This window comes from Populus alba, chromosome 17 (assembly GCF_005239225.2).
Source record: "Populus alba chromosome 17, ASM523922v2, whole genome shotgun sequence".
NCBI lineage: Eukaryota > Viridiplantae > Streptophyta > Magnoliopsida > Malpighiales > Salicaceae > Populus > Populus alba.
Window position 1 is genome coordinate 21209354 of NC_133300.1, and position 19885 is coordinate 21229238.

The window sequence follows — 19885 nt, forward strand, 5'->3', positions numbered from 1 at the left end:
GAGACAAAGCAGAGTCATGACTAAGGTGGAGATCAAAGGAAGATGTACCTTTTAAGTATCATAGGATATGCTTAACAGCAGCCCAATGGCCTTCAGTAGGAGCATGCATAAATTGACATACCTTGTTCACAGCATAACAAATATCTGATTGAGTAAATGTGAGATACTGAAGAGCACCAACAAAGAGTTGGGGTTTACATGAACTTAAACATTGACTTAAGAGTTGCTAGTCCCCCACTTAACTTAAAGTTTAATATGTGCTCTCAAAAAGAAAAGAAAAAATAAAAGTGATGCATGATAGGATGCAATAAGATCTTATCCATACCCAATATACCATGTATGACAAGATGTAAACATGCATGCTAAAGCTTTTAAACAAAGTATCATTCATAGCAAACAAAAAAACAAATTAACAAAAAAATTACCAAGCCAAGTCTAAGGGTCCTCAGTGGAGTCGCTATCCTGTTGCACCCTTGTGGCGGAGCGCAGCGTCGCGGCGACCCTCAATTGATTTTGGGTTTTTTTTTTTATGAATAAGGAGTTGCCACCTAGTATTTTAGTCACTATGAACCCTAACTAGTCTTTTAGATATTCTAAGGTAAAGGACTGGTTGCGTAAAGGGAAGGTATTAGCACACCTAGTACGCCCTATCTAAGGTAAGCTGCTTGTTGTTTGGTTTGCCTTATAATTGCTATGGTGTTAGTGTTTTCTAATCCCATTAGTTTTTCTAGATTTGATTTAAACTAAATTTATTAAGATAGAAATCAAAGGAGATTTCATGTGCTTTAAAAGCTCATTTTTCCCTTAGTATTTTAAGAGTTTGCGACTCATAAATTGCATGGAGGAGGGATAAAAAATTTAGAAATCTAAGGAAATTTAGGGCGCTTTAAAAGTCTATTTTTGCCTTAGTGTTTCATACTCTCTTGACTCGTAAACCGTGGAGTAAAAAAATTGAAATGCCCTCGATTATAATCAAAACTTCTTTCAAGGATGTGTGATGACTTATAATTTCTAAAAAATTATTTTGGATATTTATTACTTAGAGTTTCTTTATCCAAATATTAACAGTGAATAATAACAAGTTATTTCCAATAATATTTTGGATATTCATCCATTTAGGATTTTTTTTATCCAAACATTAACGTTAAATAATAGATGAATTCCGCCCAAAATAAGATTTTTGTATTTTTTGAAATATTGGTCAATACCCTTTGGAGTTTTACAAACATGTTGTACAATCTAGAAATGCAAGAAAATAATTTTTGTTGTGTTTAAGAAATCCATGCGAAAACACATTTTCAAAACTTTCAAAAAAAAATTTATATAAATAAAATGTTCAAAACATGTTAAGGTATTGGCCGTATGCAACACACAAAAATATTTTTTATATTTTCTTTGTCAAAAACACAAACATTACATTTAATCACAATTAAAATAAAAAATAAAACCACATATTAGTCAAATTCTTAAGGCTTTAATAAATCAGTTATTAAATCCCAAAAAGTAGAAACAAGTTACATTTTCACAGGGAATACAACATGATTTTATTTGTCCGTCAGATACTTGATCATATACAAATTAAAACATTAAATTCATTTTGTTTTTGTCTTTTTGATTTTATAATTCAATAACATGTTAAAAAAAAAAATACAAACACACACTCACATCCCTCACTTTTTACTATGTTTACTGACACTCATAATTACATGTTTACAAGATATCTGAATTCAAAATAAACAAAACAAATTATTAAACAATTTAAAATTTACAAATGAACCCAAAACAGTCCTGGAATTGCAAGGAAGGCATTCTGGAGTTGCAGGAACAGTGGTAGTGCGTCTTCTCCTCGTGTGGCCCTGCAAGAAATAACAGGGAACGGGGAGATCTGGCTTGGCTTCCTCCCTTCTTCTCTTTCTCGTCAGTGGTGACCTGCAAAACAAAAAGAACGCAACAAGCAAATTTGTTCTCGGTCTTCTTTCTTTTTAGATTTGTTTCACTGCAGATTTTTTTTTGGTTTCACCTTCTTTTCCTCTACTTCAGGTGGCTGGTGACAAGGAGGAGGGGCAGACGAGAGAGGGGTGTCGTTGCTAAAATAGCGTGGAGTGACTTCCCTCAAAAACCCGCTGGAACGGACAGATCGCCGACCCCTCTTTTTTCCTTGGTTGGCGATGAGGCAAGCAAAGGTCTAATGTTGAGAGGGAAAAGGGGACCCATCTACCCATTTTCTTTCAACCTTGACGAGCTGACCCAAGATAGGGACTAAAGAGGAGCGGCTGAGATAGGAGAAATGAAGTGAAATGGTGATGGGAAGGGAGGTCTTGGCCGAGAGAGGGAGATTTTGATGAGGGCAAGACATGAGGCTATGAGTGGGACACGTGGGAAGGAGAGAGATGAGCCGGCTATATGTGGTGAGGGACAGCTAAGAGAGGGAAAAGTCAGGTATGGGGGAGCGGTTCTCTTAGCTAGGAGAGTAGGAGCAAGAAGGTGGGTGTTGTGGCCGAGAGGTTGTGTGCAAGGAGGATGAGGTCAGGTCGTGGCTTAGTGTGGCAGAGGGCTGGGAGGTCGGCAACTTAGGAGGAGAATGAATGGATTAAGGTTTTTTAGGTTTTTTTTTTTTTTTTTTTTAGTTTAGAAACCTCTATCTCTTTTTCAAAATTTGCCTCCACGTAAATTCCCCCCAGTGCATATGGCTGGAGGTTCGCTTATATAGAAAATCTTTTCACGTGCTATTTAAGGAAATATTGCGATAATTATTGCAGAGATTATCTTCTATAACTAAAACCAACAAATCCTATAAATATGGTATTTTATATTACAATGATTGTTTTCCATAACCAGCAAGAATCAAATCATATATCTATGATAATTTATATTGCAGTAATTATATATGATACAATAATTAACTCCTTGATATATTGCTTTCTTAATATTAGCCTTGATACTCTATGTTATCGCCACATGTAAACCCTTATTATTTTTATTTTTATATTGAAAATTTATCAAAACATGGGTCAAAAATTGGGTAGTAACACCTGGGAATGGGTTGATATGTATCCTCAAATTATCCAGGATATTCTAGGTAGAAGACTCTGCGGTTAATGGTGCGGGCAAGTCAATCATCACAATGTCTTCCTCATTAAGGTTCGTGACTTCTATGTCAATGTCACCCAATTCAACCATCTCAACATCTTCCTTATTGTGGTTTACAGCTTCTGTGTCACCAACATAATCCTTATAAAGGTAATTTTCCAATGATAAATTCCTCTCGTTTGGAATAGTTTGAGTATTTGTGAGCAAAGTAGAATTGTGCTTGTTGCTACCCATCCTTTTTTCAAATGCCTTCAGTTTCATAGAAACATCATCACCCTCACTATTATCAAAAATAGTATTGCAGAGCTCACCCTTTGTATACACATTCTCCCCCTGGAGAGGAGAGCCCAAGTCGCCTGCTAAATAATAAGGATTCGTTTCTCAAAAGGAGACATCAAGAGATACATGTAGATTACAAGTTTGAGGGCAATAACATCTATACCCTTTCTGAAAATTATAGTAACTAACGAATACATAATGTTAGGCACAAGGATCAAGTTTTCTATGCAAGACTTTGGGTATGCGAACAACACGGTGTAACCAAAGGTTTTGGGTTCCAAGTTTGGTTGATGGGGTGTGTCAAATAAGGTTTGTAATTTCTGGTGTGGGGTTTGAAAATCAATCACTCTAGAAGGCACTATATTAATAATGTAGATAGTAGACTTGACAACCTCTCCCTAATAGAAGCGAGGCATATGCATTCCAAAAAGGGATGTACGTACCACCTCCATGATCTGCCTATTTTTCCTCTCAGTAAAGCCATTTTGTTGGGGGTGTGTAGGTGCAAGAAGTATGATGTCTAATATCTTATTGTCGAAGATAATCACCAAGCGATTTCTCAAGAAGTTCCTTGGTGTTGTTGAATTGCCATACTTCAATCTATTTATGAAATTGAGTTTTCATCATGTTGTAAAATTCCTGAAAAGCAATACTAGCATCATTTTTCTTATGAAGTAAGAATACCCACGTCATACAAGTGCATTCATCAATAAAGGTAATAAAATAACGAGCTTTAGACACAGACAAGATTGTTATAGGTCCCAAATGTTAGAGTGAATAACTATAAAAGGGTTTAGAGCTTTTATTTAAAGAGGGGAAATAAGGTTTACGATGGCTCTTTGCCAATTTATAAATGTCACATTAAAAATACAAAATATGTAATTCCATAAACAAACTAGGTTTCAATTTCTTAAGATAACTAAAGGAAAGATGTCCTAGCCTCTTATGCCAGAGCCATACCTTAGATAGTTTCTTATCCCCTTCATCGCAAAACAAGCCTTATTGTACTATCATTCGCCAGTTGTTGTTAATTCCAAGTAGTAGAGGTTGCCCCATTTAACACCACAAGAAAGAGTCTTTCGAGTCAGAATATCCTAAAAAACACAATAAAAAAGTCAAAAATTAACAGTGCAATTTAGTGCTGAAGTGATTTGGCTTACAGATAACAAATTACATTCAAGACTAGGAATAACCAATACGGTATTGAGATTTGTACAATAGTTAGAGCGATGGAGCCTTTCCCTGTAATAGGGGAGATACCACCATTGGCTATAGATATGACTTGTTGGGATGATGGGTGAAGATTTTGTAATTTACTTATCTTTAATCATATGATTGGATGCACCAGTATCAATAATCCAAATATTATCTATAGTAATAGCATAAAGAACATTAGCCTTACCAATACTACCTGGCTAAGTTATATTAGTAATAGGCATCGAAGTCCCCTCTTGAATAGGAAGGCTTTCACCTGATATAGCCAGTGCAACTTTCCCAGTAATGTTCTTCTGTGATTTCTTAGAAAAATCCCACTATTTGGGATATCTAATAGGCTCATAGCAACACAGCTTTGAATGGCCAGATTCACCATAGTGGGTAAAATAATAATTAATTAGCTTTCTTAAACCTTAACTATTTTTCCTTTTGGCAGAACTAGAACATGTCCCTTGTTGGTTTCGAGTAGCTATCATGGATGTATTTTCAGAGACCACCCGAGGAACTCTTATAACTTATCGTTGTTGTGACTCTTTTCTCACACATGCGTTCGCTACTTCCAGGTCCAGTTTTGGTTCCTTTTGAAGAATTTCCTCGCGGATTTGATCATATTCAGAATCAAGATTGCTTAAAAAAATATGTACTTGCAATCTCATCATTGCTGCTTAAAGTTACAATCCTTTCAACAATTTCTTTTTGGGATGTGTTGTAATGATCGATTTCTTGGAAGATTGTAGCAAGTTCATTATAATATGTGGATAAAGGCCTACCATTTATATTCAAGTCAGAATGTCAGATTTGTCTTTGAAGGCTGCGATTTCCATGCTCTTTCTTTTCTTCTTCTTCTTCTTTTTTTTTCTTGCCATTAGGTATAGAAATATATGGATGTTAGCTTCCTAATTCCACTAGACTCATTTCATTTTGACTTCTATAGCTTAAACTCTGTACAAAACATCAATCGGAGGTCAAATTAATTTGTCAATTATCTCATATTTACTTGTTTTTTAATCTTACATCCTAAAGTGCCTTCAAAACATAAAATAAAGAATATCAAGGCATTTTTATATATAAAAAATAGGCAAATATGGGTAAAACTATCGAATAATATGGTTGCATCAAGTAACATAAGACAATATATCCTAGAAAATCTTGACTTCTCTAACTTTCTTATCCGGCAAAATCTCCACAAATATTATTCACTACCATAGGGTTTATGATCATGTTGATGCCACTCTTTCTCTTTCTCAATTCATTACTAGAACTTCATGTTAATCATGTTGTTGTTTCTTGGATAAATGCTACTGTGTCATCAAAGATTCTTAAGCATCTCATCTTCACTGGAATCGCTCTCTATGCCCGTGATAGTTGGGGTTGCTATTGAAAAACTATTTCTTGACAACGTGACATCAAGATATATGCACTTGAAATGTAATTTCAACAAATTAGCCTCTAAGGGCACACAAATATTAGTCGCACAAAACATAAATTCTAAGCTCAGCAACTATATGAGGCGTTTAAGTACAAGAGAGTTGCTACCCATAAGTAAAATATCATCAACATAGATCATGAGATAACAAATATCAGTACCAACAGAAAAGATAAATAATGAGGTATTAACCTTGGAGGCACGAAAACTAATTGATAGCAGAAATTTATTTAGACGAGTGTATCAAGCCCGCATAGCCTGTTTTAAACTTTATAAAGACTTGTGCAATCTACACACATGAAAGGGGAGAGCAGAATCAACAAAACTTGGAGGTTGTTTCATGTAAATCTCTTTGTCAAAGATTCCATTGAGAAATGCATTATGCATATATGAAACTGATAGATTTTCCAATCACATGAAATTGCAATGGAGAAGACTAATCTGACGGTCGCTTGCTTGATAACAAGACTAAATGTTTTAGAGCAATCAATATCTTCTTGTTGAATGAAACCTCTAGCAACTAGGCGCGCCTTATACCTCTTAATGCTTCCATCAACTCTACGTTTAATGTTATATACCCACTAACTACTAATAACATTTATCGAAGGATGAAAAGGCACCAAATGTAAACCAATAAGAAAATCGATTGTAAATAAAAGAGAGTGTTAGAGGAAGTATCATACATCTAATACATAAAAAAAAAAAAACAATATATTTAAAAGATTGATTGGATTGCAAATTACAAAGCATAATGAAAAAGAGGAAAGTGGTAATTAGAAACTAGGATGGGAAATACGTTGGAAATAACAAAAAAAAATTATTGGAATAGATGGTTGATTTGCCGTTGTGGAATTTATAAATCCTTTCTCATATAATTAATTTATGAGTTGATCTTAACTTGGAAAGTGAACGATCGATGATGGGTATACTTTAGAAACATGCGTTTATTTCACAACCCATTAAGAGTTTTTTTTTAAAGGAAATTAAAATTAACACACAAGTAATGTAGTAAGTTTCCATTAAAAGTTTTTATTATCAGGATTGATCATGTACTATTGTAGTGAAGTGATGAATTCATTGGCTTAATCGATAATATTACTTTAAAATCAATAAAATGTAAAAATTAAAGAAAAACATTAAGAGTGAAACATTGTCATGTGATGGCCTTTAATTTCCACAATGAAAAAAGAAAAGTCTTTAAGAGGGGAAAAAAAACAAAAAAAACAAGAAGGAACCTTCTTATCGACTTTGAAAAGTGTACCCAATTCGATATCATGTCTGACGTTCGAAAACGTCTTCAACGGGTTGTTGGTTGATGAATCTGAAAAAGGTTCTCACTGAGTCTGAAAGCATCTTAAAAAATAAAAAAAATATATATGATTTTAATATATTTTTAAATAAAAAACATTTTAAAATATAACTACATATCCATACTTTTAAATAAATAGAAATTAAAATGACTAGTCCTACCACATACTTGATGAACCTCTAATAAGGAATTTCATCGAGCATTTATTTAACCTCTCAACTGATGTCATGTTTACCAATATCTTGTTTAGAATTTCGTTGACTTTGAAAATTGAACCCCATTTGATGTCATGTTTAACGTTCGGAAACGTCTTCAAGGGCTTATGAAAATGGAAACTCATGAACATTAATTTTCTTGAACGGTTTATGAAAATTGGACCCTACTTGAGTTTATGAAGTAACTTATTATGTTTTTAATTAACATGAGTTTTTAAACTAACTTACTTACATATACTTTAATTAATTTAATAGATTTTAAAATTAAAAATCATAATCTAAAACAAACCTTAAACTATTAACCTTTCAAAAATAAATTTAAAGCCTATTCAGTTTAGCTGAATCTCTAGAGATTATCTATGAAGTAACTTATTAAAACGTCTAGAAGAGGTTGTCCCTTCATTTTCATGGAAACTCATGAACATTTATTTTATGAGACCACTGAGCTTGTTTGACAGTGTGGTTGCGGTTGCTTTTCAAATAACATTTCATGCCAAAATACATTTTTTTTTTTTGGATTCAAGGAAACCCCACCCTCCGAAAAGCGCACTTTGTAGGCCCAGATGAGCAAATAAAACCCCGGATGTCCCAGGCTCTTACAAGAGGTGCACGCCTTGACTCGAATTCGAGACCTGCTTTGCAGATTTCAAGCCTTTGCTATCACGCTACACCCCTTGAGGACGTGCCAAAATACATACCAATGATATTTTTTTTTTTTTAAAAAATCATTTTTGACATCAGCACATCAAAATGATTTGAAAATACTAAAAACATATTAATTTGAAGTTAATAAAAAAATAAAAAAAAATAAATTTTTTTTTAAAATGTTTTTAAAACGCAAAAACAAACAGTCTCTCATCCGCAGTCTTGGACTTCACATCATTGCGGGGTCAAGCTTACTTTTCCACCACAGCTTAGTCCCTCCCAAATAATTGTCATAATTTGAAGGAGCAAAATTATTCAGTGACATAGACTTGAAATCTGAGCATAGCATGCATTTGCGTGACATTTTGAGAATGAAACGTTTATCATAAAACTTCAAGTTTTTTTAAATTTAATTATTAAATTTAACACAATAACAAGGCCATTTTGACCCAACAATTCATAAAATATATTAAAATATAACTTCACTTGATAACATAGAAAATCGATTGTAAATAAAAGAGAGTGTTGGAGAAAGTATCATAAATCTAATACATATAAAAAAACAAAACAATATACTTAAAAGATTGATTGGATTGCAAATTACAAAGCATAATGAAAAAGCACAACCAGAATTCACAGTTTTACTGACGAAAATATTCTGTCGGTGGGTGATTGAGAGTACGTCGGTAAATTATTTACCGACTAACTTACCGACGGACTACGTCCGTCGACTTACCTTTCATCGGTGATTAAACATTCCTTCGCTATATCGGTCGGAAAAAAAAAACCATTTACCGATGGTGTTACAGACGGAATGTGCGCGCTAAAAAAAAAAAGTTTCCCGCTTCAAACATACCGACGGATGTTTCTTCCATCGGTGATATCATAATTTACCGATGGACAGTAACCGTCGGTAACTTAGTCGGTGCATAATTGAAATACCGACAGAACATACCGTCTGTAAATGCATTGGTAAGTTATAATACCGACGAAAATAGTCTGTCGGTAAATCTGTTCGTGAGTCATGAAAACACCGACCGAATTTGAAAATAGGATAGAAAATACTTTGGAAATAACAAAAAAGAAATTATTGGGAGATATGGTTGATATGTCGTTGTGGAATTTATAAATCCTTTCTCTTATAATTAATTTTATAGTTGATTTTTGACTTGGAGAATGAATGATCACTACAAGATTTCACAGTTTTATCGACAGAAATATTCCGTCTATGTGTGATTGAGAGTTCATCGGTAAATTATTTATCGATTATATTACTGACGGAATAGTCCGTCAGCTTACCTTTCGTTGGTGATTCCCCATTTCATCGCTTTATCCGTCGGAAAAAAAAAACCATTTGCCGATGTTTTTACAGACGGAATTTGCAACGCCAAAAAAAAAAAGAGTTTCCCGCTTGAAAATATACCGATGGATTTTAATCCATCAGTGATATCGCGAGTTACCGACAGATAGTTACCGTCGGTAAATTTGTCGATGAATGTGGGAAATACCGACCGAATATGTCCGTCTGTAAATTCATCGGTATGTTTGGTAGCTACTGTCAAATACGTAAATCTGTTGGTGAGTGCATGAAAATACCGACCGAATGTATCCGTCTGTGAATTCGTTAGTGATGGTGGCGGCTGTCAAATGCCGCCGGATTAATTCCGTCGGTAAATCCTTTTGTAATTATTTTTTAAAATTTTCTTAAAAAAAATTATTTAAAATACATAATATAAAATGATATAAATTAATGGTAATAAAAACCGAATATGCAAATAAAATTTATATTAAGCATCAAAAAATAGAAAATCAAAGTTAAATAATATTCATTACAAAATGAATGTGTTTCAACAAAATATTAAATGAAATTTTAAAAGTAATTAATGTTTATTGAAAATTAATATAAAGGTGGAGCTGGAGGAGGAGGTGAAGGAAGAGGAGGAGGCTGGTGGTCATACAACCAAAAAGGATTAGGTGCAGATGTTCCACCTTGTGCCATGTTTATGACCATTTCGTGAAGCTGTTTGTACTCTTTGTTGTTCAGACCCCGCTCTTTGTTGTTCTTTGAGTTATGTGTACGCCTCTGATAGGTGGTCATACTTTTCGGTGAGATGAGCCGTGTGTTGTTGCAAGGCCACGAACTCCTTAGATTGGGAGCTCCTGATGATTAAAGCACTACGAGCCGACCACAAGTTGTTGGCCGTAGTGATGGAGAGCCTGTAAACTTGATTTTTATCGGGTCCACCTGACGATCCAATCTCCATCCACAAATCCTGATTGAATTCCGGATGGGTCGTTGGATCGTCCCCGTATCTCTCCCTCAACCGATTATTATAGGTCTCCTGAAAATAAAAAAAAAGTAATCATCATATTCAATTCAATAAACATAATAATAACTTACAAAATAAAATGGTTGAACAAACATACCACAAAATGTTGAGCACGACTGTCAACGAACTGTTGCGCCCTCTTTTGGCGGTCTTGACTCCGCACATGCGTCTCCACAAACAGCTCCATCGGGCTCGGCTCACGTCCAAGAGACGTAGCCTATAATGAAAAAAATTTATTAACAACAAACATTTTGCAATTTATTAACAAATTAATTGAACAAAATATTTCATTTAAATTAATCTTACCATCCATTTCGCATGTGCAGCAAACAAAATGGAGCCGCCAGTGTGCGTTGTCACCGAGCCATGAATTGGTCGATTCTAGTTTCCAGAACCGGACTGTGAGCGTCGTGTGAACTACTCAGACGTCATGTGCTGAAGATAGTGTGGCCATATATCTTTTGGGATGTATATTGGTTTGAAATCCCTCCAAACCGCAACATCGTTCCAACCTTGGAACCCCCTATCCTTTTTTTGTTTGTTTGCCCTTTTTTGGGCTTCGTACCAAAAATCACGCAACCTACTTCACACAAGAAAAAATTACATTTCAAAACATAAATTTTTTTCTAAAAAAAAAAATTTGTATTGTTTTCGATGTTACCTGGTTGCTGCGTGATTTTCCCAGACCCTCCTCAGAACAGTGTTATGTTCACTGTTCCAACAGAATCGATCCTGTGTATAAAAATTTAATTTTTTTTTAAAAAATAATAATTTATTTACAATTATATTAATAATTTATTAGAAATAAGCATAAATTTATATATTAACACTAACCTCAAATCTGAAAAACCATGCATTGATTTGAGACATCCATTCAGGATGCCTTGATATCTAACTCCATTGAAACAATGGAATCTCCATTGACGATTTAAACGCCGATGATATTACTTGGGCAGCCTCAATGTTTGTGAACCTGAAAATAAATGAAATTAATGAAATAGTGATTACTTCATAAATTATGTTTAATTTTTTTTTTTAAAAAAACTAAAATCTTAACAAATTTATATTGAAAGGTCGTCCTTCCACTATGCCTCGTACTTGCAGGTAAATTGATTCCGCTGCGAAGGCACGCCGCATCTGCGCTGTGAACCAGGGCTGGAAGAGGCAGCATCGGTTGATGGTGTAGGTGGTGTAGGTGCCTCTTCTTGAGAGGCACCTAAGGAAATATCGTCCTCGCTGCTAGACGAACTTGCTGCAACCGGATGTGAACGACTAGCTCTGGTTTTCAGTCTCCGTATCTACCCTAATTTTATATAAACAATTATATAATTAAATGTAAATGTTAAAAAAAAAATTTAACAGCACCTCCCCTATACTATATACTACTCAAATCCACAAGCCTGCAAATATTCATAATAGCTACAACCAGTTGACCCAATCTATACTAATTATTCCAACATATTCAATTATTAATCCTAATGTAAATTCAACATTAACAATTACAATTCAAAACATTATTCAATAATTATGCCAATACAACAAAACAATAAATTCAAAATATATGGAAATAATTAAACACAAATCATGCAATAATAGAGTAAAATTAATAATTATTCCAACATATTCAATTACTAATTCAAAGGTAAATTCAACATTAACAATATTAATTCAATAAATTAATCAATAATTATGGCAATACAACAATAAAATATATTGAATAAATTAAAAAAGAATTATAGACTAACAATTAAAATCAATGGAAACAATTAAACACAAATCACGCAATAATAGAGTAAAATTACTAATTATTCTAACATATTCAATTACTAATTCTAAGGTAAATTCAACATTAACAATATTAATTCAACAAATTAATCAATAATTGTGGCAATACAACAATAAAATATATTCAATAAATTAAAAAACAAAATTATAGACTAACAATTAAAATCAATGAAGATAATTAAACACAAATCATTAACAACTAAAATTCAACATTAACAACAAACATTCAACAAATTAACTAATAACAATTATGCCACTGCAACAATAAAAAATATTCAATAAATTCAAAAAAAAAAAAACTATAGACTTTAGGAAAGAAATATACATACCTTAATAATGTGTTGAGTTCAAAACTTTATCTACATTACAAAAAAAAACACCGAAACAAAAAACATAACAAAAATAAAAATAACTAAAAATAAAATAAAATAGAAGAAAACACATACCTTTTAATGTGATGAAGATTCACAACAAATCTTGCTAGAGATTTTAGGTGAAAGCCTTGAAGGATTGAGAGGAAAAAAATCAAAATTTTGAGGTGAAAAACGGAGGAGAAGAAAAAAATGAATTGAAGGGGCAGGTGTTGAAACTTATAGGGTAGATTTACCGACGACAATTAAAAATTATTATTATTATTATTATTTTTAAATCCGTAGGTAACATGTCAAAAATCCATTGGTAATTTTTGAATTTCACACCGAAATTTTTAATTACCCTCCATATTTTTCGCGGTTCGTCGGTAATTCCGTCGATAATATGATACGGTTAGAGGTGCATTCAATGCACACCCTTTGAAATTCACACATTCCGTTGGTATTTGTGTCGGTAAAATTTGACCATCGACAAATTACCAACGGAATTATTCCATCGGCATAGGCGTCGGTAAGTCCGTCGGTATTGGCGTCGATGAATATGGCATTTTATTGTAATTATTTTCAAACTCTCTGTGAGATGCCGACGGACACAATTCCATCGGTATTGACGTCGGTGAATATGACATTTTGTTGTAATTATTTTCAAACTCTCTATGAGATGCCGACGAACACCATTTCGTCGATATTGACGTGTTGTGCTGAGATATAACTTCAAGAAATATAACTTGTTGTGCTAAGATGAGAGAGATTTTTGTTTGGGTGTTGGCTGTTTGCAGATGGGGAGAGTTGGGATTAGAAAGAAGAAGGAGAAATAGGGGAGGAGGGTGTCTGCAGCAGGGAATTATATTAACTTTTTTCGACGGTTTCACCGACGGATATTAACTTTTTCCGATGTTGTATCCATCGGTCTTTCTGTCTGTAAAATAGACACGTCACCGTACGGATCAGCCATTTCAAATCCATCGGTGATTCCATCGGTATGTTTAACGGTGAACCAGTCACGTCACTGTACGGGCATGTCGTTTTGAGTTCGTCGGTGATTTCGTCGGAAAAAACCTCCCGACCAAAACTTCCATGTCAGCGACCCGCCTTTTTTTTTTTAATTCTTAACTTTCTGTCCATAATTCGGTCGGTAACTACCAACGGACATTATCCGTCGGCAATTACCGACCGAATTACTGACGGAAAAATTCCATTGGTAATTTCGACTTCAAATTTCCGACAGAAATATGATGTCGGTAAATCCGTTGGTATTAAGCGAATTTCTGGTAGTGGATGATGCATTTGTTACATGAACATGCGAGTCGAGTAGTCTTGACTTGGAAAATGAATTATTATGGGTGATAAATTCGTGAAAAAAATAGACTTTTTATAGCTGCATTCAAAGCTCTTAGCTAGGGTGATTGGGGATGGTTTTTAGTTGACGGGCTTAACTGAGTGTGGTTGGACGTTCACCTGAGAAACAAGTCCTCCGAAGAAAAAGAGATTTTTTAATGCTGAAGTTAATAAATATAGAAAAAGTAAAATGGAGTTTTTTAAGAGTAATCTAAATTTAATTCTTTTTGAAGACATGAAGGCCACCGTAACTTCTGGACTCACCAACTGTCTTTTTTATCTTCTATCTCAACTAATATAATAAATCTTCCTCTCTCACTACTTCCTTATTCACATCCATCCCTGCCTCTATGATTTCTGCACCATCCTCTTCATTTAATATCCTAGATATTACATAAATATAAAATTAAAATTAAAAACCTAGCTGATACTAGTTAATAAGAAAAGTAAATAAAATCAAACCAAGTCTGATGATACATGAATTAATATCCTAGATATTTATATTTAATCTTATAAATTGCGGGGTTGAACTTACTTTTCCACTAAATGTTTGCTCATGAAACAGTGGGGTTGAACTTACTTTTCCACTAAATGTTTGCTCATGAAACAGTACAATTAGTCCCCTCCATTGTCATTCTTCGAACGAGACTAAATATTCATCGGCGCAGACAACTTTGAATATTGCATGCATATATGCAAGTGGTTGATGTAACTTAAGTGTTGGAAATTTGATTAAAAGGATAATATTCCAAGACAAGGATGTGAAATACACTTTTTTTTATAAGATATATAGTAAAGAAATATGGAAGGGATTCAATTGCTTTTATTCAGCTTGCTTTCTCTGTTACAAGCACAGTATACATAACCAACTTTACAAAGGCTACCTTTTCTTGATCCTATAATTTCGGGCTTATTAGATAACTTACTACCAAAAAATCAATAAATACAAACAAAAATATTTCTATTAGGATACAATCACATGTTTACAGGGATTCTAGGATATATTTTTACAGCTAATATCAGAGATACAATAGGACTTAAATACTGGAATTCCAACTTGGAAATAATTACTCAGACTTATCAACATATATAATATAAACTCATATCATAAATTTAAATTATAAAATCATAAAATTATGAGTAAAATATTTTAATTAATTATATATTGATAATTTTAATCAAGTAGTAAATAATAATATATCATAATAAAAATAAAAGTGAAATAAATAATAGAAACTTAAATACTAGTTTAAATAAAAAAATTATATAATTTAAATAAATTAAAAATACAATACAAATTTTGCTTACCTGTTGCATATATACAAGTGGTTGATGTAACATAAAAAAAAACCAACAAGGAACCTTATCGACTTTGAAAAATGTACCCTATTCGATATCACGGGGTTGTGAAAATGGAAACTCATGAACATTAATTTTCTTAAACCAATTAAACCTTAGTTGACTTAAAACCAATGTGGGGATCAAATGTTGGTTGATGAATCGGAAAAAGGTTCTCACTGAGTCTGAAAGCATCTTAAGGATGTAAGGATTCCTTACTTTCCTATTTAATGTTTGATCCATAGAGCATCACAGCAAGCCATTTGATCTCAACTTAAATCTGTAAGACCCCATTGAAACTGAAGCTTCCAAGCATGAGTTCATTCATATTGTGGTTTCTTTCCTTTCAAATAATTCAACACTCTTTCTCCTTCTCATTAGCTAGAGGAGGAAGCGAGATTGACAAACTCTCTCTACTAGCTTTCAAGGCTCAACTTTCAGACCCCCCTACAAAACTAAGCTCGTGGAATGAATCCTTACACTTTTGCCAGTGGTCAGGAGTAACATGTGGAAGACAGGAGCGAAGAGTCATAGAGCTTGACCTCCACTCCAGCCAACTGGTGGGCAGCCTATCTCCCTCCATTGGGAACTTGAGTTTTCTCAGGCTACTAAGCTTGGAAAACAACGGTTTCAGCAATACTATCCCCCAAGAAGTAGGTCGTTTGGTTCGGTTACAGACACTGCTCCTTGGGAACAACTCGTTCAGTGGTGAAATCCCGTCTAACATTTCACATTGCTCGAACCTCCTGAAGCTTAATTTAGAGGGAAACAATCTTACCGGCAACCTTCCTGCCGGACTTGGATCGTTATCAAAGCTGCAGGTATTTAGTTTTAGAAAGAACAATCTGGGTGGCAAGATACCACCCTCTTTCGAAAATCTTTCATCTATCATTGAAATTGATGGATCACTCAATAATTTACAAGGGGGTATTCCCAGTAGTATTGGGAAACTGAAAACATTGAATTTCTTTTCACTCGGCTTGAATAATCTGAGTGGTACAATCCCTCTCTCCCTATACAATATTTCATCTCTCCTTCATTTATCTTTGGCTCATAACCAATTTCATGGTACACTTCCTCCATACATTGGCCTAACTCTTCCAAATCTGGAATTTCTTGGCATTCACGACAATCAATTAAGGGGACTCATTCCAGCGACGCTCTTAAATACCTCAAAATTTACTGAGATTTATCTTTCCTACAATGAATTCACCGGAAAAGTTCCCACTTTAGCTAGCATGCCTAACCTGAGGGTTTTTTCAATTCAAGAAAGTGGGCTTGGAAATGACGAGGATGATGATTTGTCGTTTCTCTACACCCTCTCAAACAGCAGCAAGTTGGAAGTTTTGGCTATAGATGGGAACAATTTTGGAGGGGTGCTGCCTGACATAATTAGCAACTTCTCAACAAAGCTCAAGAAGATGACATTCGGAAGAAATCAAATCCAAGGAAGCATTCCCGATGGCATTGGAAATCTCATAAGCTTGGAAACTTTAGGTTTGGAGAGAAATCACTTGACTGGCAGCATACCAAATTCTATTGGTAAATTACAAAATTTAGTTGAATTCGTTCTTAGTGAAAACAAATTATCAGGGAGCATCCCTTCTTCTTTAGGGAACATCACCTCGTTGATGCAAATTAATTTTCATCAAAATAGTTTACAGGGAAGCATCCCTCCAAGCCTGGGAAACTGCAGCAACTTGTTGCTCTTGGGTCTCTCCCAAAACCATCTCAGTGGTCCCATACCAAAAGAGGTCCTTAGCATTTCATCCTTGTCAATGCGTTTGGGTCTGTCTCAAAATCAGCTGTCTGGTTCCCTTCCCTTTGAAGTTGGCAAGTTAAAGCATCTTGGATACATGGACATCTCCAAAAACAGGCTATCAGGGGAAATTCCCGCAAGTCTTGGCAGTTGCGAGAGTTTGGAACATTTGTCTTTGGATGGGAACTTCTTCCAAGGCCCCATTTCCGAGTCTTTGAGATCTTTGAGAGCACTTCAAGATCTCAATCTCTCTCACAACAACTTGACTGGCCAAATTCCCAAGTTTTTGGGAGATTTCAAGTTGTTGCAGAGTTTGGATCTGTCATTTAATGACCTTGAAGGTGAGGTGCCTATGCACGGTGTTTTTGAGAATACAAGTGCGGTTTCGATTGCAGGGAACAAGAATCTTTGTGGAGGCATAATTCAGTTAAATCTGCCCACTTGCAGATCCAGGTCAACAAAGCCAAAGTCTTCTACCAAGCTGACATTGATAGTCGCTATTCCTTGTGGCTTTATTGGATTAATCTTCATCGCATCTATTTTATTTTTGCGCTGCTTGAAAAAATCGTTGAGAAAAACAAAAAACGAGTTGTCATGTGAAATGCCATTCCGAACAGTAGCTTACAAAGACCTCCTTCAAGCAACTAATGGATTCTCTTCGGGCAATTTAGTCGGTGCTGGTAGTTTTGGGTCTGTGTATAAAGGAGTACTTGCATTTGATGGAGTGATTGTTGCTGTGAAAGTATTCAACTTGCTACGCGAAGGAGCTTCCAAAAGCTTCATGAGAGAATGTGCAGCCTTGCTAAACATCAGGCACCGGAATCTTGTCAAAGTATTATTTGCATGTGCTGGCGTTGATGTTCAAGGTAATGATTTCAAAGCTCTTGTTTATGAGTTCATGATCAATGGAAGTCTAGAAGAATGGTTGCATCCAATCCATACATTGGACCTGGAAGTGCATCAGCCAAAAAATCTTAATCTCATTCAGAGGTTAAACATTGCAATTGATGTGGCTAATGCGCTTGACTATTTGCACAACCAATGCAAAATGCCTATTCTTCATTGTGATCTTAAGCCAAGTAATGTTCTTCTCGATGGAGATATGACTGCTCATGTGGGGGACTTTGGATTGTTGAAGTTCCTTTCTGAAGCATCCTGTCAGTCATCTTCGAGTCAGACAAGCTCTGTTGGATTAAAAGGCACCGTCGGCTATGCAGCTCCTGGTAACATACAACTCTAGAGGGATACACATTCCTTTATTTACAAGTTTTCTCTAGCATTTTATCTCCTAGGTCATAAGCAACTCTGATTAATTAACCATTCAAACAAACTGACTGCAGAGTATGGCATCGGAAGCGGGGTGTCAACTTTCGGGGATGTATACAGCTATGGCATCCTACTGCTGGAGATGATTACTGGGAAGAGACCTACAGATAGCATGTTTAAAGATGGACTAGAACTTCACAGTTATGTTAAAATGGCATTACCTGACCGTGTAGTTGATGTCGCGGACCCGAAACTTCTGACAGAAGTTGATCAGGGAAAAGGCACTGATCAAATCGTGGAGTGTTTGATTTCAATCAGCAAGATAGGAGTGTTTTGCTCAGAAAAGTTTCCTAAAGAGAGAATGGACATTAGCAATGTTGTAGCTGAACTGAATCGAACTAAGGCCAATTTTCTTGGAAGGCATAGACTGCTATCCTAGAAGGTTCCTGCCCTGTAGTGTCCAGACGACTTCAAAGTGAATGTAAGACATGAGGAGTGGAGTCTAAATATTGTAACTTGCTTATTTCCATCAGCATGAGTCCTAGCTAGCTACTAGCCAGAAGTGTCCCTGAAAGAGAGCACGAAACCTGTAGTGTAAGTGCCTGTTTTTTTTCAAATAACCTGTAATGTAATCAAGTGTTACGCAAAAATTAAGCACTCTTCTTTTACCTAACCTTTTTGTTTTGTTTTTGCTCTATTATGATGATTGCAGAATACAGAACATTGCCCTGCTTTAACATTTATCTATTCATGCAAAAATAAACTTTGTAATATTGATGCAAGATATTTTCCCCAAATTTGGATCAATCTAAGAGTTTGCTAGGAGATCGTAGAAGCCCTATTTCCTATAAGCTTAAATTTTCATAGCCAACTAGAAGCAATCAAGCAGGTCTCATGACCTGCTACGAGCCAAACCCATAAACAGGAAAAAAGCCAAACTATACAACATAACTGAACCTCCACCAGCGACAAAATTCACTAAAAGAAGGATCGTTTTGATCTTCGAACAGCAGTTTGGTCATTGTGTAGTCTCAACTGAACTGAATGCATAACCTGAGCAGGTACATCATTGAAGATTCTGGCATTCCTTTCTCTCCCAACAAAATAAACAACTCAACTCCGTGCTAGTCTCAAAAAAATAGAAGGAAAGCACTTTTCCGTGCAGACTTCTCTTGTCATATTCAAATTCATCAGCCCACAGACTTCTGAATTCTGCAACAACTGAAGAATAGATACAATTTTTGTAAATGGACAGGCACAAAACAAGTGATTTCTATCCTCATTATCCTGATTACATAACACAAATAGAGGATACATACTCCTCCCCATTTTTTTTATTTTTTGAAATACTTACCTATGTATTATTTCTGAATCTGGATCATGTCTCGGTTGTATAATGAAGTAGCCAAATTAATCTTCTTCTTTTTTTAGACTACACGGTATATGTTTCTCTTTTCTCAAGGTGGATGGATTTTATCTATGTTGTGCTGAATTAATGAAAAGGTACTTCCTTATCCAG

General features: G+C 34.9%; 1 protein-coding gene and 1 long non-coding RNA gene across 2 annotated transcripts; one reads left to right on the forward strand and one right to left on the reverse strand.

Moving 5' to 3' along the window:
• The first annotated feature begins 15465 nt into the window (after positions 1-15465).
• Positions 15466-19039, forward strand: LOC118037196 (LRR receptor-like serine/threonine-protein kinase EFR). The gene is made up of 2 exons (XM_035043117.2): positions 15466-18323; positions 18441-19039. Exons 1-2 carry the CDS (start codon positions 15656-15658, stop codon positions 18803-18805), a joined length of 3033 nt encoding a protein of 1010 aa, XP_034899008.1. The 5' UTR covers positions 15466-15655; the 3' UTR covers positions 18806-19039.
• Positions 18063-19828, reverse strand: LOC140954820 (uncharacterized). The gene is made up of 2 exons (XR_012168317.1): positions 19721-19828; positions 18063-19587 (listed from the first exon to the last, which is right to left on the reverse strand). It is a non-coding gene; the product is annotated as an uncharacterized lncRNA (long non-coding RNA).
• Positions 19829-19885: the final 57 nt, after the last annotated feature.

Bases quoted from the DNA above. Each gene is read 5' to 3' on its own strand.
- LOC118037196 (XM_035043117.2), top strand. From the start codon at position 15,656: ATGAGTTCATTCATATTGTGGTTTCTTTCCTTTCAAATAATTCAACAC. The intron at 18,324-18,440 runs GTAACATACAAC...AACTGACTGCAG, and splicing joins CGTCGGCTATGCAGCTCCTG to AGTATGGCATCGGAAGCGGG.